Source organism: Cyanistes caeruleus, chromosome 4 (genome assembly GCF_971803275.1).
Source record: "Cyanistes caeruleus chromosome 4, bCyaCae1.hap1.1, whole genome shotgun sequence".
Classification (NCBI taxonomy): Eukaryota; Metazoa; Chordata; class Aves; order Passeriformes; family Paridae; genus Cyanistes; species Cyanistes caeruleus.
In genome coordinates, this window is record NC_141704.1 from 24,064,024 (window position 1) to 24,085,492 (window position 21,469).

Genomic DNA, 21,469 nt, shown 5'->3' on the forward strand with positions numbered 1-21,469 from the left:
ATCCCCGTGTGTATTTGTTTGCAGATGTGAATTAGAAGTAAAAGGCTGCATTTCTGGTCCTGTGCTGCACAGCTGCTGAAGGGCATCCAGCTGCGTGCCCACACCACAGCTGTTGGTTGCTGCCTGCGGGCTTCATGTCCAGCTTGTTCAGTGTATGGTGGCAAGGGGAAGAGGAATGTTTGAGGATTAGTGAAGATCTGGATCTGGGGAGGGTGCTTTTGCTAAGAAAAACTAGCTCTTACTCCACTGTGGCAGCACAAATGTACCGATACTCACTCTTCACCATGGTGTTTGTCCTGCACTCTTGGGAAGGGCTTTATGCAGGTGGTGGCTGCATCCAAGGGCAGAAGTGGTTTTGTGGTCACATGTCTCAGCCTGCAGGTTTTACCTGCCACTTCAAATGATAGAAATTTCTGATATTATTATCAGAAAGACAGAGGCAGCTCATGGGCTGTAACCACAAACGTGATTTTGGGTTGTTTCTTTTGTGTAACAGCTCATTTGCCTGGGGAAATGGATGCAACTTCATAAAGTTCTCTTGTGAGAAACGAGCAAATGCATATGAATCAATACATTGACAGCTCCCTCTGTGGTGGGAGCTGGGCAGGAGCCCTGCTGGAGGCTGGGTGGAGCTAGGGCTACATTTTACAATCTGCTGTAACTACAGCCACTGAGGTTTTCAGGGCCACCACAGGGTGACAGCCAAGGGGTGTGTGTGGCGTGTGCAAGAGGTGCAGCTTCCTTTGGATGCTTAGCTTCTGCAGGTTTCTTCAACGTGGCAAAACTCCTGATAACCTTCCTCCTTTCTGCTAGGGTAAGGACTTCCATGGTCTGGAAAAACAGTCTGTATGTTGAGCATACACACCAAATGATGAGAGGGAAAGCTGCAGCTCTCCCCTTGGTGTAGCACTCTGAGTGCAGTTCCTGCCAGGGAGCAGCTGTAAATCTGTCCAGTGGGAGGAAGGGACAGAAGGGGACCAGATTGATTTGGCACTCCCAGGGAGGTCCTCTCCTTTTTTGTTCTATGCAGGTTATAGTGTAAAGAGATAATGTGCATACAAATTCTATTAAGTTGTCTTTAAAGAAAAAAAATCAGGAACTGCTAACATTTGAAGTTAAAAAGCTTTCTCCACCCCTAAATTTGAAGATGAGTTATTATCTGAACCAGATTTCCACAAGGCTCATCTCTGCACTAAGCCAGAGGCTTTCCATCATTATAATCATGGGCTGTGTTTACTTTATCATCTAAGCCATACTGAACTTCACAGGAAACATGTCAGAGGCAGCAAAGCCCAAGGCAATAAACTCTGCCCAATGAAAACGAAAATCCTTTTGTCTGTTTTGCCTAGTCTTCCAGATGCCTAGAATTATAATTAAAGAGAGATTTTTCTAGATAAAAAATCCATGACACATTACTGTTTATTAGGGAGATAGATACTAGAAATAGTAGAAATAAAATTGCATAAAGATATTTTTGAATTCTCAAATATTCCCCATAGTTCAAGGAAAGGATGTGATTCTTCCAGGAGTTAAGCATTCTTATTTATCAGACTATTACAGATAGTAATTCCTACACAGATAATAGTAGCTTTGAACAGAAGGCCAAACTACTAGCAGGTCTCACTCTTACAGCTGATTGCTTCTAGAATGGGGCTGCCTTTTTTAAATCTCATAGCACAGCAGTATTTACATGGTACTTGTGCTCACTTGAACAAACATCTGTCTTCTACTAGACTAATGTGTCTGCGATCAAGGGAACAAAAAATAATGCATCTTCTATTGTTGAGAAACACTTTCCTTTTATACCTGTTCTAGTACTGGGAGTTTTGTCTCTGCTCACTCATTTCCTCATTGATTAACTAACCTATCTGCTAGGGACCACAGTCCCTTAAACTGCTCAGCATTTTTAGAGCAACAGCAAAGTTGAAATGGTAAAGTGGCATTTTTGATCCTCTGCATCAGGGTTATGCTTCCTTATCTGGAAGATCAGCTGGAAAACCAATTCTTGAGGCATCTGTAAGGATGCACTTTTAATTCCTGACAGAGGACTATTTGCTTCAATTTCCAGATCAAAATCTGCATTTTAGATCTGGCCTCGGAAGTTTCCATGGACAGTGGCTATGTCATAAATGAATACTTAGTCTAAACAGTCACGGCACAAAGATAAGATTTCCTGAGGTGAGCACTAATAGTGAAACACCAGCCTCTCTATTAATTGTGCATGAACACTCATTTTGCTAATGAGCCTTCAGAAGGTACCTGAAACACTGGGGTGTGAAGAAAATCTGTCAAGTACATGGGCTTGAAAATTCAAACGAGGATACAGTGACCTCTGTGCAGCGAAGGGAATCGGAAGCCCAGTGTGCCATCCAAACTGCCTGGAGAGCCTAAAGCTGCTTTAAGCAGGAGCTTTAACTGTCTAGAAGCCTCCTCTAGACTGCAGAAGTGAGGGCCTCACCCTAACTGAACTCCAAAAGAAAAGGCAGTGACAGTGTTGCTTAATTATAACATTATTAGTATGTTTCATTACCTGAATGTATAGCTACACCCTAGATACCGTGAAACAGATGCCACATGTTTAAAAAACAAAATGTAGAATCTGTGTTCTGAAAAAGTCAAAAGACAGCAATGCTACAATACACAAAAGTTTATTTTTTTCTTTTCTGAAGGCAAAATATAATAGAACCTAACATCAATGTATTTTGTACAACAAAACAGTTTTTATATGAGAACAGACAATCCATGAAGAATTTTTAAGTCTTAGAACTGCTTCCCTTTTTATCATGCTTTCTTGTGGTCAACAAAAAGTTGGCACAGAAGATGTCATGGCAGTCAGTCAGCGGGCATGCTCCCTCAGATCCTTGTCAGCTGGTGCCACAGGCTGGAGGGCAGGATACTTTCTACTTTTTCCATCACAAAATTTAAAGGGGCAAAGAGGGTGCTGAGAAACTGCAAAGAAATCAGATACACATTCAGAACAAAATCCAGGAGACAATACATCTCAAGAGAAAGCTGTTCAATAAGATAAGATATTCTTGCTGTGTTCCTTGGTAAAGTCCTCCAGCATGATAAAAATGACATAATTCACACATAAAGACTTTTAAATTCTCGAGCCTTGCATATACAGAGATTTCTGGATTTTGCAGCAAAGAAAGCAAGAGCCTCATTTTTACAAAGATCAAAGTGATGAACTGTGAAAGTTTTCACACATCTCACATCCTAGATTGGAGCTCATACTGAAGCCACCAAAAGGTTAACCCAAGACCCACTGAAGAGAGGCTTTTTCGTAACAGGGATCTGCCAGACCACCTCACAGAGACAAAAAGCTTGCCTTGAGGTTCAGGTTTAAAATGGTTCAGGGTTATCTACAGATCTGAGGCATCACTAACTGTAATTTATCCTAACACGCTCTGCATCACTGACAAAAATTTATCTTAACATCCTCTCTCTATTACAGAACACAACATTCAAAGAGACTTCAATATATTAGTGTTCAGACAGGCGTATGAAAAAATATCAAGATGGAGAACATTTTATCTCAGGAAAAAAATATTGGCAGCTACATAGGCAGAATTCAGGTATTCAAAACAGTCGTGAAATATATATTGAAATACATATTAATTTTAATTAATTATTAATACATTTGAGAAATACATATTAACTGTGATTTACATTGCCTGCAGTTCAACTCTAAACATTACATACACCTATGCTGGGGCCCTATATGTGTACAAGAGGGCACATCATTTATGATGCTTATGCATTTTAAAGGCAATAGTAAGCACTCTAATTCTTTTTTTTCCTCTTTGATGTGTTTGCCTACACTGCAGACACTACATCCTGGACAACTTGTGCATCATCGGAAAACCAGGTAACACCACCACTGGTAATGTCATTTTGTCGTAAGCACAGGTCAAAAAAAACTAACTGAAGCAGAACAGGTATTTCAGTTCTGGTGCTAAAGGTCAAGCTGTATGGCATGAGCCACAGCTGAATCAATGAAAAACTGACTTACCCAGTCCTAGAGACTGCTCTTTCTGTTGCAAGTGGCTTAGCCCAAGGACAAACATTCCCTCTGGTTTTAAGTACTGCAAATTACATACTTGTAAAATCAGTGAAATAAGAATAATTTGCCTGACAGTGACTTTTATTGCAATTCATAGGAATTCTTTTGCTCAAGTAGTTGATTGTATTCTATAAAAAAGTCAGCAAATTATCAGCAGCTTAAAACAAGCCAAGTTTTTCTCCACCGGGAAAATCAATTGTCTACAAAATACATTTAAATTCATGGATACCAAAACTTAACTTCCAGAAAGTCCAAGCAAAATCTTTGCAGACAAGAAGCTGAGGATGCCACCTACTCTCTTGTGCAAGGTGATGTAACAGTACCTGTGCTGGCCCTTGGAATGCTCCTGGTGCTCCTTTCCCCAGGAGCAGATGCCTATCCAGCTTGCTGGCAGCACCCAAGATACACACTGAGGTTTCTTCTTAGGGTTTGGTTCTGGGATTTTTTTAACTGCTTTGCATTTCCTTTTGACTCTGTCTTTTTGCACAGAGATCAAAAAAAGCAGCACCAGCAGAGTAAGAATTCAGGGTGGCAGAAGGGGTGGTCAGAGACCTGGTTTCTATTATTATTTTGTGTTTGAAAAGAAAACCATCAACCTGGCTACTTCAAAGCTGCTTTCTGGTAGCACCTTCTGAATAGCACCATTTGATTCAAATATGCATGTAATCTCTTTTCAAGCTTTTCCACAGTGTGATTGGTGTTTTCATGGAGAAACTGACTATTCAGTGCTCAGTCCCAGTGATCAGATCCATGTGTCCCCTACCTCAGCATCTCTAGAGGTTCAAGCAGATGAAATGCCTCCCAGGGCAAACCCACCTGCTGAACTGCGGTCTCATCCATCACACAGGAAATATTGAGACACATCATGTGAGTGATCTCAGGCAAACAAAGAAATGAAATCAAAAAACTTAGTCTTTCTGAAGTTTGCCTTATTTTAAAAATTTAACTAGACAGTACATTTTAGCTACATCTGTTGACTTGAATTATATAGTGACCTCTGTGTTAATAGATATACTGTTATTGTTACAAATGACTCTGCACTTACATATTTTTATTGATTTCCCAGGTATTAGTAAATTTCTGCATGTTAAAGAAATTTGATACTAGTAACTGTGGCCTGGCAATTTTATCCAAGCCATGCAATCAGAATTTTGCCTATATTTATTTCTTAATTGACTTCCATAAGCCTTTTGTTAGAAAGATCAGCAAAAACTAAAAGCACAAGCTATGAAAATGTTTTTTCCGAGCCTAGAGAAAATGCTAAAAAATCTGCTGTTAATTTAAGGTTACTTAGTCTGACAAAATATTAAGGTAGAACTGGATTTGATGGAAGAGTCAAACTTATTTCCAGGTACAACATAATGTGCATACTTGCACAGTTTCACAATGTAATATAGCACCATCACAATGACTACCAAGCAGACAGGAATATGTAATTCCATGAACATAGCCACAGAAACAGCACATTCATATTTGAGCTATTTAGGGAATTAGTTACTTATGAAATGATCTTCCCTAATCTGAAAGGGAAGAATCAGGGCTGGCCCAACCTTTTCTATTCTGATACAGCTGCATTTCAAAGAGATGTCTGCCACGATTTTCTTCAGTCTCATGCACCTGGGACACTTTTCCCAGAGCAGACAACAAAAATGAGCCTTCTGAACTGAAGCCTTTCTATGAGCTACTAAATAAATATCCCAGGCTCTTAAATTCTGTCCTTCCCATGGAAAAACCTCAGTTGCTGCATGGTTTATGAAGATCAAGATACAGCTGAACAAGCCATAATACATGTTAACTGACACAATAACTTCATCATACAAGTTTGAAGTAATTTTGCCAGCTTTATGCACATAATGTAGCTCACTTTTAGTTCTTTGGGCTTACTAACTATAAGCTTTACTCGTTCCCATTCAGAGCCTTGGGGTATCTATCTTAATATTAACACCAATGGCAGCTGCACTTACACATCAGGGGAATAGATCCTTCTGGTCTGATTCTATTCACCAATTAGCTTTAGAACCTGCAAGCTCCAAACCATGGAGAAACAATTACCAACATGCCACCAGTTCCATTATCTCTCTGAAATCAAGTCAGCCATTAGAGCCAGGTAATTTAAAAATTAAATTTTAAATTTAATTTAATTTAATTTAATGAAAAGAGTCTCCAATTTTCTCCAATGCCAGTAGCTCACTGCCTGTGGCAGCAGAACTAGGTAAAAAATCTCCTTGTGCTGCCAGCATATAGTCTTTGTTCAGGATACAAGGCTGTACAGGAACAAGGCAAAAAGGGACAGATTTGGGATCTGCAACTGTGACAGTATCAGAAAACTAAAGATTTGATTGAAAGAGCTAAACAAGGGTCATACATTTCAGTAACTTCAGTAACTACAGAACAGAAAAAACCCAACCACCAAATACAAGAAAAGCTTTACAGAGAAGTTTGTGATCATATGCCCAAGTTAAATACTTACTGTCTACCTAACACCTATGTACAGACTCAAGAAACAAGAATGAGTAATATTTCAGCACTTTTTGCTGAGAGAAGAAGTATCTTCTGCTACAACTGATATTATTTTCTGTCTTCTAGAGATAATGAAAGAAAATTCTTGTTGCATGAACCATTGCTGTACCAAACCTCCATCACTCACAGGCCTGGATTAACAGAACACCCGGCTCCCCTGCAAAGGGAGTCTTTTGCCCTTTGCAGAAGGGTTTGAAAGAGTACTGACAATCTGGAATTTGCCAAAACCTTTCAGCCTGGCCTCCTACACCCCCAAATCAAAAGTACCAAAGACATTAAAAACAAAGCCAGGAGGCCAGTTTGGAAACATGAGACTTAGAACAGAGAGGAATATATTTGAGAAAATATATTACAAAGGAAGATATTCAGTATTTACTGGAAAATGAATTCTTTACTATCCTAGAGCTTTTCTGTTAGTGGATTTTTCATCTCCTAGCATGCTGGAGCAGTGATGTTCTTGGTTTTGCAAAGAAAGAAGTTTAGTTTAGGATAATTCATGGCTTTTCCCCCCTCATCCTCCAAAATTTATTAATCCTTGGTGGATTAAAAAAGCACAATTAGGAGAGACTTGTCTGAATCTGGTTCAGAAAAGTTATGAGGGAAATACTGAGACTACTTCCTCCTTGGCAGTTCAGGGGAAAAGCACAGAAATTTGTCCTGGTTAACAGTACACTCTATTTCTGCCCATACTAAGAGTTTCTATTGCACTGGACATCACAGCAGCCATTATGACTCTACACAAAATAGAGGGATTCTGCAAGCTGTTACTAGTTTATTTAGGGGATGATATATGAAAATACACTTCTCCCACTAAGCCTGTTTTCTGGCAGAATCACAAGACATCAAACCTACCAAGAGAGCCATATAAACCAGAAAATACAAATAGCTGTGTCTTACTGATTAGCAGCCTTGACAGCTGTGTGAGTCTCCCTGCTCAGATATGGACTGATGCTTCTGAATATGCAGATATTTAATACCTGGCAGTATTTAGCTCAGCTTTTCCTCACTGGTGTCTTTATTTACCAGAAGGGAGCAGCAGCAGAGAATACTCACAGCTTTTGCGAAGACCCCCATAAGCTCTGGGAACTGATGTGTCAGGAGGGCGAGCATGGCTGTGAAAGAACAGAGTCCAGCAGTGAAGAGGATGAAGAAGGGAAGCTCTTTCTTGGGATAAACTGAAACCTCATGAAATGCTGCAGAAAAAGATATGAGAAGGGGAAGGCATTATAAATTGAAAAAAAAATCAAATCACAACACCAACCAAAACAAACCAATGTTCTTACATAGTTTAAACAACCAGAGACACACAAAGAGGCTTTTGAAGGAAGAAGAGGATGGAAGGTCTGATGCATCTAAGGATATTATTGTTGTGTCATTTGTCTCTGCCAAGCAATTCTCTCTAAAGATCTGGTTTACTGGTTAACTCTGGCGCTATGTACATGTTACTTGGTCTTCCTTGTGTCAGCAGCTCTGCAACAGCTAATCCCAGAAAACAGACTTAGAAATAGAACACCAATTATTTTAATGTACATCATTAATTAATCCCATGGCTGCATGTTTGCTAATGCTGATACATGGAGAGTGCAGCAACATGTGCCCAGGAGCAGCAGTGAGCCCAACCATATGGAAGCATTGCTGCAGAGCAGCTAAAGCAGGCTGTAAAACTACAATCTTTGTAACTGTAAATTCTGAGTGTTTTATCTGCAGAGCAAGAAAAAATATCCTAAAAGCAGGACTTACATGCATGTATTTTAAAACTTGGAAATTAAATAAACAGTGAATTTTTAAGATGTTTGTTAATATACACTGATAGGAATACAGAAATTCCCTTGACTCTGGTATGAAAAATCCTTCACTGGACTTTGGGAAAAGCAGCACTGAGATGACTAAAAGGGTTAGAAGAGGATAATGAATATTTTACCAGAAGGATATATCCCTTAAACTTTTATGGCAGCTCAGATTCAAGGTGAAAATTCCTCTGGGTTGGCAAAAGGTTGGATGGACTCTCACCTGTCTGTTTCACTCCTTCAGTCTATAGTTTAGAGCTATGGTCAAGATAAATGCAAACTTGGAAACATTTTTTTTCTCATATAGGACCAATCACAAGGCTTTCCATATACTCAAATTCTATGGCTATTCATATATATGAAGCATTACTCTTCCATTTTGCCTACTTTCTTTGCTTCAGTGATCAGCTCCAATCTCTGTACTTGCAAACAACATAAACACAGGGTAGCATGGCAGGATAACATTCATGACTGCATTTATCCAGAGTGGAGTGGTTCTCAAAACCAAAACCAGGAATTAATGAGTTTAAATTGGAATATTATAAACTAAAAATATGTATGACTCTTAAGTCTGCTGGTTTGACCAGTTAAAAAAAGAAGTAGGGATAGATTTTGTCCTCTTTGACTTAAAATAGAGATAAGAAATACCAGAACGTGGACTTTGTAAGTCTAGGATCTCTTGTGCTTTTCTTGCACTGCCTTTTCACACAGACTCAACTCTGCTGTTCCAGTCTGTTATCCAGTCAGGGCAAAAGTTTTGTAATTGACATTTTTAATTTAGAAGGCCTGTCCAATTGTTGTGTTCTGATATAATTCCAGTTGACTCTCCCATAAAACATGCACAATTAAAGGGTGTGGACAAGTATGCAACACCCCTCTAACCCACCTGTGTCTGTCATGGTATGCTAAACCCTTCCCTCCTCTAACCCAGGAGATTTTGCAGTGAAAGGCATTTCCCATAACTGCCTGAGCAGAACACACTGCCTGCACACCCTGTTAAAGAGTCTCACTGTTAGCTTGTAACATTTGACAAGAATGATTAGTTTTGCATCTAAAAAGAGAATGCTGAGCTATTCTGCATGACTTTGTCATTCCTAAATCTCCTGACACTTCACCCTCCCCAGCTCAGCATCCCTCTGAGTAAAGCAAGCAGAGCACTGTGAGAGGTGTTGTTATAATTAGGATGATTATAATGGGGTGGGGAGATACTGACAGTTGCCAAGGATTTCTGCGTAATACAAGCAAGAATGTGCTGTAAAGGAGAGACTTGCAATGAGTGGATTTTCACTGTATTATTCTCACCTAATGTTTACTCATGTAGGCTTATAAAAAGAGGCAACACCTTTTTCAGCCCCAAACAGGGAGGTTCCGAATGAAAGACTACAAAGGGTTCAGATGCCCTCAAAAATAGCCTTCCCAGCAGAAGCAGGCTTCATTTTTACCGTTCAGAACAAATTTTTCTTTATTCCTTCTGAATAAAGGAGAAAAAAGGTGAGAGAAGAACCTTCTTCCTTGGATCAACTTTAATTTGCCTCCTCTGCCCTGACCCTGCAAACTTGTGTGTGTTCCACTTGTGCTCACACAAAGTCCCACAGAGAGAACACATGTGGGAATGATGTGTAACTGCAAGACTGGCTGCTTTGGCTCTTCCTCTGCATTCTTGTGCTTCACTGAATGCAATGTAATGAGTCTCATTAACCTGCACTGTAACACTTCTTGAGGGCTGGATCTCTCCTTATATCCGTATCTGGGAACACTGCTGGCACTTCCCTAACACACACCATCAACCCACATAAAATTGACAGAGATGACTTCACCTCAATCTCTTCATAACAGTACACATGCCATAACATGAAGAAAACCCCTTCTTGCTATTTAAGACTGCTTCTTGGAAAACATGACATACATAGCCTGTCATGAGTACTAGCTGCAGTAATGATCCAGCTGTCCTCAAACAAGTTGGATCCTGCCTCAGAATTTAAGCAGCCAGTGCGCATACCAAAGATTAACAAGGCCTTGACACTGTACTTTTGGTTTGATGGGATGTTAACCTAGATGAAAGATTAGTGTCTTGGCAAGAGAGAATAGCAAGAACTAACTGATTTGGATTTCCTTGGTAATCTCTCTCCCTATCTGTAAGCTGTCAAAAATAATAAATACAGTGAATTGTTATGACCTATGCTGAGAAGCTGCCTCTGGAACCATCACAGGAACTCCAAGGCTCACTGTCAATCTGGTTATTCTAATCCAGTATACTCAATCTAAAAGGCATCAAAGGAGACCAGTGCCGCAAGACTCGGGTAAACAATTCTTGAGTGTCAATCATAAGAAGAAAAAGTTGAACATACACGGTAGTAGTTCTCTATCTGCAGTTTCTGTACAAATAGGGTAAGGATAGAAAAGATGTCCTTTTTCCAGTGGATAGGGGATCATTCTGAAAGCTGAAAAGAAAACATGGTGCATAAGTCACTGTGAGTGTGGAAGTCACACTTACGAATACTTGCAATTCTGAAAAACAAACATAGACAAAACATTTATACTTGGTTGTAAACAACATATAAATTGCTTAATGAAGTGCCAAAATAGAAATCTACATTGAGCTTTTAATCACAAAACTCCTATGTTTATTTTTACTCTTGAGACAATGTTCATGAACGTCAGTTGACATCACATTACAAGGGCATACAAAAATGTTTGCATAATCAAAGCCCATTACACTTCCAGTTCCATAGGCAAATTTACACATTTTGTCTTAGGGTTTTAGGCTGCAGAATTTTTAAATTTCAGGTGAAGGAAGTGCATCTGATATAACAGGTATAGCCTACAAAAAATTACCAACCAAGTGTGTAGAGTCAGACCAATACAGTCTCTGTTCATCAAAAATAATACGAGTTTTTCATGGTAAAAATACACTACTCTTTTTCCATCACACTCTAGCAAGCCAGGTAACACTGATGACACGAGCTCTGAGGACCAGTTTTCCAACACAGTCATGTTTTCATTTTCTATTCGGCAATCAAAGATTAATACTAAATTATTAAACCCATGTTCCTCTCATGCATTCTTTCTAAATTCAGCAGATCAAGTCAGGTTTCCAATATAAATCTTCAGGTCATGGATTAAATAATACTTAATCTTACGAATTTTTAAAATTGAAAATAATAACAGAGAGGGAGGGAAATGGATTACTAAAACTTGATGGTGCTGATGTCATAGGCCATCTGAGTGTGGTTTATGGAAACATCAGAATACTTGACTGAAATACAGCTTTGCAATCAAGGCATCCTTTTCCATTATCCTATATATTATTTTCACTGTTAAAATGTCATCAATGTGTTATTCTCACTACTCCTATGAACATCAGTCACTGAAGCAATATTTTCCCCAACAGATGTCCTAGAAGCACTGTACACTTGAGTTGTTAGGTACAGCCCACTGCCACACAATAACACTCCATTATCTCTCGCTCACAAGGCAACTTAAGAATTTGTTTAAATATACAGTCCCCCAATATTTTCAGCTGTGCACACTGCATTTCAAATTATGTTAACTGTATTTTTTTGTGAAATTATATTGTTGTATCTTTTCTTGATTGCTGCTTTTAAAGCAATAGTAAAGAAGGCAGAGATCTTGAAAGATTCTAAACTAACCTGGGCTGTAATGCTCTTCCAGCATTAACTATCCCTCTCCATAGCAACCCAAAAAGCCAAGTACAAATACAATAATCCAAGCTGTGTATGATCTTAACACGCAACAAATTGAGTGTCTGTACAAAAACATATGTTGCATGATGTTCAGTGCTCATTTCTTCAAAATCCCTAACACAAGTTTTACCTTCCAATTTGACTTAATATTGAAACAGACAACCAAGCCTCTTCTGCCTTACCCTAAGCCACAGTAATATTAAGATTTTAATCAAAATAAAAAAGGGAGGTAAAGATGTTGTTTTTACAAAACACATGAAGAATGTCTGGATAGATTTTACTCAGTTTAAGCAGTCATGGTTAACATGAGATCATGGGATATTTACAGCAAAACAGCTTTATTTAGCAACGTTATCAGCCATGGAAGGAAGTGCTGTGGTTCATCTGGATCAATTTGTGTCTATGTAGTTACTTCTCTGCCTTACTCCCTACAGTATTATCTGATCCTATTTTACATGAATTGACTCAGCACAGAGGCAGTTTGCCACTCACCCACGTACTTGCTGCAAGAGCTACTGGAGCATTTGGGAACCCCTAGGTTTCTCTTCATGCCAACAATAGGAATTTTGACACAAGTTTAGAAACCAATCGTGACAAACCATCACCCCAGACACTTCTGAAACCTGGTTACACTTGAAACTACAGACTTCCTGTACAGAGAACCTGGCCCAAATGCAGTGGTGGCACTTGGACTTTTATAGTTTTACTATGAATAAAATACCTACAAACACGTAGAAAGAAAGAGGGCAATTGACCATGTATTATATGTAGACGGTTAAAACTAATATTTAACTACATTTAACTTCCCTGGCATCTCTTCACTGGTTTTCACTTAGTTATGCAGAGATGCCAAGATATAGACCAAACATTATGATTATTGCACTAGACACTGTGAAACCATTAGAACCCTTGTTTGTCTTCATGTCTGAGCAAAATTTGAACAAAAATTTTGAGGACTTGTGCACTGTTTGTATTTTTCTGAAATCACTGTACAAAATGAATTATGGATTTTTCTGCAGAAGTTATGCAATGATATTAATTTACATCTTTACAGGCTATTATACAGCTATTAGCTAATAAATTACGTGTTCAGATTGCTGAATGTGGCGATAATAAGAAGGGGAATGTAGCTAGATGAGAATTCCCTATGTTGCCATCAGGCACAGATGACTCGCGGGAGGACTGCAGACTCCTGTGCCAAAACCTGGTCCTGGTACAAAGCTCTTTAGGGGCTCCCCAGCCTGACAAAGCAAATGAAGATCTGTTCAGGATTCCCTGCAAAATACTGCTTTCCTGATGGAATAATGAACCCTGAGCTAAAGGACTTCTGCAATAATCCAGAAGAGAAGGAACACTGCGTAAAAAGCAAATCACTGAAAATAAGCCATTGGGAATGAACCTATGACAGAGAAAATAATAGACTGGGAGAAATAATGGGAGAAGAGCTAGCAGATGTGACAGAGAACAATGCAGCACAGCAAACTCCAGGCAGCACTGGTATGGATTACTGAGCAAGGTGTTCTCTACACCTAGAAATAAAACCAGTGCATCCTCAGGGAGCCTACATTGCAAATTAGGCAAGTTCAGGTCATTCCATACTGTAATTGAGACAGTAAATCACTTTTACACTGGAGGTATTAAGTGCATTTCTACAGGGATTATAATAGTAACAAACTATCTTTTCTATCAAAGCTAAATGAAGACAAAAAATGATGAAACACACACAATAAAAAACTGGTATAATAACATACAGAGAGGATGAAAAAGAACAGAATAAAGCAGAGCAGAAACAGGGAACTAGATTACAAAAAGGAAAAACTGCATCAGAAAATAGGCCAGCAAAGGCCGATTTTAAATTGTACTTTTAAATTCTCTGAAACTTGGTAGAAAAACACATCACAAAGACAGGATAAGATATATTAGAAGATTTGGAAGTCATATACTCCAACCTCCCACTCAAAGCAGGGTCATTTCCAAGTTAGGTTGGATTGCCCAGAACTATGTCAAGCTGAGCTCTGAGTATCTCTGGGGTGGGAGACCCCACAGATCCCTCTCACTATGAAAATATGTTTCTTAGGTCTGGATTAAATTTATCTGGTTTGAACTCGTGTGTATTGCTTCTTGTCTTTATTCTGGGCCATTCTGTGAAGACTGTGACTCTGTCTTCCATATCATCTCTCTACTGGGTGGTGGAAGACAGTAATTGGATCATCTCTTTGTAACTTTTCTCTAAAAAATCCTTTTTCTGTTTCTCTGTTTCTGTTGCATCTCTTCCGTATTTTTCTTTTTATTCTTGGATTTTTCAGCCTCCTTTGGACTGAATTCTTTTGGGATCCTCCCTTGTGGGGAGCCCTGCTTATCTTAGTTCTTATGATTTGAAGAAAACTCCTGACCTCGTTAGAATCTTGTTTCTTGTGTTTATTAAGAGGTGATCACAAAACTTAACAGGTCTCTCCAGGCTGGCTACACAAGGTTAATCTTTGCAATCTGATACATTTCTTTCTTCTGATGGTACAAACAAAGCCTTGTGGCACACTTCGTGTCTGTGCACAAAATGGCCCTGAAATACGCAGTTCTTTTAATACCTATTTTTACCCAATTAACAATAAACACGTATATTATTTTTCTTAATGACCCAATGACCCATCACCTGTGTGCTGCACTGTGGCATTCTCTGTCCAATCACTTACTATTACCCAAAAACCTCTAGGAGAACATGAAGAAGAAAGAAGAAGGGACAAGATACAACACCCTAAATCCTCCATCTTGTCTCCTGTTCTCTAACTTTTTCACCCAGTGGTTTAAAAAAGCTTTCTAATCTACACACTTACACTTTTAGCTTTTTCCATCTAACTTTAACATTTGTTTTCATGTATCACCATGAAAACATGCTCATGAATTTCATATTATATGAAATTCAGTGTTTTCCTGGATCTTATAACTAAGTATCAGAAACAAGGGCACACACTCTGTATTCCAGACTCCAACACTCTTCACCCACCATAAGGGTGAACCATAACCAAGTTGAACAAAACCAGCTTCCTCAACATTTTGTCCATATTCCTTTGTCCAGAGATTCCAGTTCCCTGTGCATCCCAGTAACCCTTCATTGAATTCACTCCAGTTTGTCAGTTGAAAAAAAACCATAATAAAATACAGTATTGCTTTATACTACACATTAATATATACCTGTCTATGAGGCACACTCATCATTTCCAAATATCAAAGCATTCACAGAATCACAAAGTGGTGTGGGTTGGAAGTGACCTTTAAGATAATCTAGTTCCAACTCCACTGCCATGAACAGGGACACCTTTCACGAGACCAAGCTGCTTGAAGCCCCACCCAGCCTGGTCATGAACACTTGGAGGGGTGGCACATCCACAGCTTCGCTGGGCAACCTGTTCCAGTGCCTCACCACCCCTATTTTTTGTTTATGTCCAATCTGAATATACTTTCACTTTGAAACTAATCTCTACAACCCTGGAATGAAATAAGTTAATAATTTATGTCCTTATCCATGAACAAGAAAATACGTCTCAAAGAAGTTGGGAAATTTTGTTCAGTATTACACAGCAAACACAATACTCATTATTTTACTCATTAAATGGTTTGTGTTTTCAGTTCACATTTTAAATATTTCAATTGACAAAAACTATTATTTTTTTCATGACATTCAATAAAAACATTTGATTAGCTCCTTTGTAAGAAAGAGGATTACTTACTGCCTTCCCATGTACAGTGTAAGAGGTTCAATGCCCCCTCTACTCTTTTCCAGTGTTGAAGATGAAAGAAAGCATATGCTATTGCTTCACTGTCCCCTCTCTTCAGAATATGTTCAGGGGGCAGAATTAGGCTTTTCATTTCTAGTAGGTACTGAAAGAAAAAAGCAGAGCACAATTATTGCAGAGGTAATACAAAACATAGAAAGCTGACTGGAATTCTGTAATGCACACTGGAAGGTCTATTTCCCTAAAGTACTTTTTCTCATAAGGTTTCATCAAATGTGTAACATCACCAGCTTGAAGACAGCTACTGAATTATTCCCAAACACTAAGATAAGCTGTCAGATGCTTTACAGCAGTAGTATGGGGACTACAGAGACATTCAAAAGTAAACATCTCTTTTATTGAAGGAGATGAAAAAAAGGTCTCAAAGCAGAAAATGGAATTTAATTAAAAGAGCTTTTTTAATTTAAAATGTTTATAATAAAAGAAGACTTTAAGCTTTTCTATAAGGAAACATATAGCACTCATGGTTTGCACACAGGTTGCTGCATTTACTGCACTGCCATTAACTGGTTGTGAGATTTATGAATATGCAAGCTTGGCAGCCAACAAAGTAGCTAACAACAAGTTACAAAGTAAAAATGTTACATAATTTAACAACCGCCTCATTTCCCAGGGTGGGATGGGGGTAAAAGTAACCTTTTAAACCTTTTTTTAAAGGTGTTAACCTTTAAACTTGCTACTAGAAATAGTTGTTGAATGTATCATTAAAATGAAATTTTTCACTGACTGAACACATAAGCAATTTTCACAGAAAATTTTCCCGTAACTGGCTCCCCCCACCCAGCAGAAGCAGATGAAACACACAGAGGGTTCATGACACAGGAAAAGGCAGATGATTCAAGCAGGTGATTTTTCCTCCCTCCTCAATCCATGAGCTAGACTAACATTTAACTAGACAGACAACTAACAGCAGCTCAGCAGACATCACTGGTGTTACTGCATTCCAGCTAGTGGAGGGGGAAGAAACAGCAGAGGGTAAAGATGGCATCCTTTACAGGAGAAGGAGTACCAGACAGAAAACAAGCTGCTGAATCAGCTCCTGTCAGCTCTCCTAAGGAGTGTAACATTTCCCAGCTGTGTGCTGACTGCTCACCGCAGCACAGGGAAACTGTCGCTCTCTTCCAGGATGCCCAAGATCAAATGTTCTCCCCACCAGACTGTTCAAGTCAACACAAAAGGCAGCAGGTGAGCCAGGCCCTAGCATGAGGCTGGGAAAGGAAAGGTATGGGTGATCACTGGCACTGAAGGAGGGAGTGCACAGCCCCTCCATTTCACCCTGTGCTACAGCCTGGTCTGGAAGGAGGCCACAGGACCTAGGGACTGACAACTTCCCAGAGCAGGCACCCAGGAGGAGAAAGGGAGGCATGGGTGGTGTCAGCCTTGCACAACCCATGATAAATGCTGACTTTTGTGAACAGGATGTGCTGATGCAGAAAAGAAAGCAAAAGAAAGGAATGAGGACTGAAAGTCAGCCTTGTGGAAAGGAAAAGGACAGAGGGAAATGAGCACCAATGATTTTGTGGAGGATGTCCTAGAGCATGTCACCCCTTTGTCTGAAGGAGTTGTCAAGCAGGTAAAAGATTTGGAGAGCTCATGATCAAAACACAGAACTATCAGTCCCGCAGAATAAATAAACACCTCAAAGAGAAATCACATTTCTGACATGGGTCACTATTAAAGGAGGAGAAACTGAATTAGCAGTGGGAGTAGTTGAGTGTGATACTTGGATTTTCTCTAAAGCCTTTCAGAAAAACCCGAGAGAGTTGCAGAGCAGGTGGATTAACGGAGGAAGTTGCAATTTAGTAGGCAAACCAGGGGATTAAGGATGATAGAACAGAAAAAAGAACTGACAAGAGGGAGGGAGCTGTCAGGCTTACATGGATACAGCAAACATTCACTGCCCTAATGAATGCCTCACCCTTTTAAAAACACATATCTGTTTGAGCAGAATGGAATACAGCTGCAAGAGCTGCAGGTTTCTACTTGTCTTATTAATTTAGAACATTAAACTCTTATTTCCATATTTTCTGCAAAATTAAATGAGAAAATAAGTTCTCAATATTCAAATGTTCCAACCAAAGGAAAAAAAACATCAACAAACCCAATGACATGTCACTATAAGTGGGGACAGAAAAACCAGGAAGGAATGTTGTATTTCTAGGAGCATTAAAAGTAAATGTGTTATTTTGATTCTTATGTATTGCTTATTTTCAGCAATTAAAAAGAAACCAAGAGGAAATACCAGATGGAAGGATATATATATATCTTGACACTTGCAATCAAGCTTAGTCCTCACTCAGTTAAGCTGACTCTTCGGTCTGCATTTTTCTCAGTTTCAGAAAGAAATTATTTTTAGAAGTGCCTCAGATGAAAAATGTGAAACCCTCCTCCCTTGTTACTGTATCACAGCTACCTTCCCAAACAAAAATCCATAACCTGGATTGGTGATACTCAGTAAGACCCACACACAAAGTTGATAGGTGGCTCAAGACTCATTTGTGACTCATAGATGTTTTTATTTTATGCATAAATGTCAGCCACACCTCTTGGGCATATGAACTGTCAATTAATTTAGCCTGGAAGCATTTCCAGCAGGAACACTGACTGTTCACAGCCCCAGAGAGACCCTGTCTGGAACACTTTGTACAGTTCTCATCAGGCACTTTCCAAAACAAAGAAGATTAAATTTCTCAAGTACACAAAAAAATGGTTTTTGGAGATGGTACCTGAAGGCCTCCATCTACTTAAGTTCTCTAAATATCAGTAAAGGGTACCAAAAAGCTGCTTAGCTGTAAGTAGGGCTTGATTATTATGGAAGGAGAGATATGACTGCCCAGGAAAATTAGGATGGTCTTGATGTCCTAGAATATCATATCCATTTTCAAGGAGACTTCAGGAGCCCGGAGGGCCTTTGAGTTCCTGGAGGTTTTGCTGGCAGGGCTCAGGGAGACAGCCAAGGGCAGCCCCCTTTTTGGTAACTACAGGCTGCTGGTCTGGTCTTTCAGAGGCAGGACTGAGCCCCAGCAATCTGCTGGGCTTCTAGCAGGTTGTCTGTGAAACCAACACAGTCCCCCTAAAACATTTTGTATTGGACAAGCAGACAAATTCCAATCAAATTAACTACATAATAAAAAATTAAAATCTTTCCTTAAAAACCATCCAGTGAGCTGTAGTCTTCATGCTGCCCATATAATGTGTGAACTATAGAAGTCCTGATGGTCTTCTGCATGCAACAAACATCTTCACCTCTTGGGAAAATCAGTCTAAGACATCTGACTGTAGTTTCCAAGGGGCTGCTGCTGCACTTCATCAAAGGCTAGACAGGTGCACTCTACTCCTGAGCCACCACAGACTTCAGGTGGGAATCTGACTATTCATATCTCAAAATTTCCAAAGGCCTTATTCCAGAGCACAGCCCTTGTTATCACAGAACTAACAGGGACACAAAATCCAATCATAACACTAAAATTCATACTAGTAACCCACATCTCTTGACAGACTCCCTAATAATTCTAACCCCGATACACTGGCATCCACCCAGACTGAATCACAACATTCACAATTTAAGTGACAATTCACTTTATCAGTCCTTTGAACACACAGGGAAGAGGGGACCCCTCTGTCATCCTGACAGAACTCTAAACCCAAGCATGATTCCACTTCAGAGGGAGAATCAAACAACAGGCTAAATAAGAAACCTAGCTAAGAGCTAGGCATTCATGGAGGAAATCTAGATGGTAAGACCAACACATCTCCAACTGCATTTGTTTTTCAGGAACAAATGAAGAAGTTTAACTAGAACAAGAAATAAAATGCCATCACCATCTGGGCTTATCATGTTTCTTCACAAAATGAGCCAGCTCAGAAACAAACAGCCAGAATGATCTCTTCATTCTTGTGGTCAGTGACAGGACATCTTGAGCACTGGAACAGGCTCTCCAGGAAAGTGATCACAGCACCAAGCCTGGCAGAATAAGCTTTTGGACACATGGTATCTTGGGAATGGTGCTGGGCAGGGCCAGGAGTTGGACATGATGATCCTTGTGGGTCCCTTCCAACCCTGGCATTTTCTTGGATTTGATGATTCTATGACCCAGCCTCAATGAAGTTAGAAGGAAATACTGGAACTGCACAATGATTTCTGCCACCATGAGATAACTCAATTAGTCCTTCGTCACTGCGGGCTTGGATTACTTTTTTGGGTTGTTGTCCTTTTTTAGCTTTGTCTGATCTCTCTCTTCTCTTCCTCTAATCTAACCTTCTCTTTTGTCAAAGACCTATGTTTAGGAGTTACAAATGTAACAGTAGTTTTCATGTACTTCTACAGAGGGCTTCTGGGCCAGTTACACACCGCTGTGATAGATGCAGCTCAGCTACAGCCATTCTGTAGCTGTACAAGAAAGTGTTTTAATGAGCATTTGGAAAACGACAATGCACCTTGTACACATGAAGTGCAACAGGGTGGAATTTATACTTCTCTTGCTTAAATCAATAGAGTATACATTATCTATTTCACAATATTGACAGCTCTCTGGCTCCTAATTATCTCCTGCTGGGAGTGCTTTTAGCATTCCACATTACTTCAGTGACCTTTTATAAAATAAATCAACCTAACTCAGGCAGGTTTCCTTCTTTTCCTCAATCGTGCAATTTGACTCTGAAATTACAGGTCAGGTTGCAAACAGGCAACAGTCACTCCTGCACCTGTGACAACATCCTTCCAGGCCAGAATATGAGAATTTAACATTGTCTGAATAAGAACTCTCCTCCTCCCAGTGGGATGAACAGCATAAGCTTAAGAAAGTTCCAAAATACTGGTTTCTACATGCCCAGGGAAGCCACTTTTAGGTCACCTTTCAAATTCTCATTGAATTGATGGTAATTAAGAAGTTTGGCCTTTCTTCTGGAAATACAGCAACAAATGACTGTCTCACTGAAGAGTTAAAAACTCTCTCAAACATATCTCACATAGTTTCTCTGTAATATCATGGGGTGTGTGGAACAGATTAATTTCCCATCTGGTCTATGAATTTGTTTGCATTATTTGTTTCTATTAGCAACTACAACTTACTAGAAACCACACAAGCATACGGACAGACACAGTTCTTACCAAGAAAATCAAAATAAATCAGAAAAAAATGAGAAGGGATGCAAGAGAGAACAGATGAATCTTTTGTAAGTGTTTAAGTCAATGGTTTATGACATCCTTTTTAGAGACTGTTTATGGACAAAATTATTATTTCTTAAAGCAGTATCAATATTTAACTTCTCTGATTGAAATGCAGCATACTTCAGCAGAGACTCTCTTCAACTCAGCTCCTGGCTTACAAACAAACTCATACAACTGTGTGCAGGACATACTTTTGACTCACTTCTAACAATCAGATACATGGACCATGATCTGTTTACTCTTTAATGAATACCTCTACTCTCACACATCACAGAAGAGATTGGGGGTGCTTTTCAGGGGGAGTTTGAATGAAGGGAAAGACCTCTGCAGATCAGTTCAGGAAGGGTGTTCCACAACTGAGAAATGTCCAAGAGACAGCTGTGGTAGATTATCAGCATTAGTTTTTTATAGTCCTGTTACATACAAGTAGG

At 39.4% G+C, this 21,469-nt stretch overlaps 1 protein-coding gene across 7 annotated transcripts in view; it reads right to left on the reverse strand.

Annotated features, from left to right (window-relative positions):
- Positions 1-2,632: 2,632 nt before the first annotated feature.
- The window catches only part of ST7 (suppression of tumorigenicity 7), a 134,294-nt gene continuing 115,457 nt past the window's right edge, over positions 2,633-21,469 (reverse strand). For all 7 annotated transcript variants that reach the window (XM_086887031.1, XM_086887036.1, XM_086887033.1 and 4 more), the window contains 4 exons: positions 15,803-15,953; positions 10,722-10,814; positions 7,640-7,779; positions 2,633-2,949 (listed from right to left, as the gene is read on the reverse strand). In XM_086887031.1, the coding sequence (XP_086743157.1) occupies positions 2,854-2,949; positions 7,640-7,779; positions 10,722-10,814; positions 15,803-15,953 (480 nt within the window). In that variant the 3' untranslated portion in view covers positions 2,633-2,853. The remainder of the gene's footprint in view (positions 2,950-7,639; positions 7,780-10,721; positions 10,815-15,802; positions 15,954-21,469) is intronic.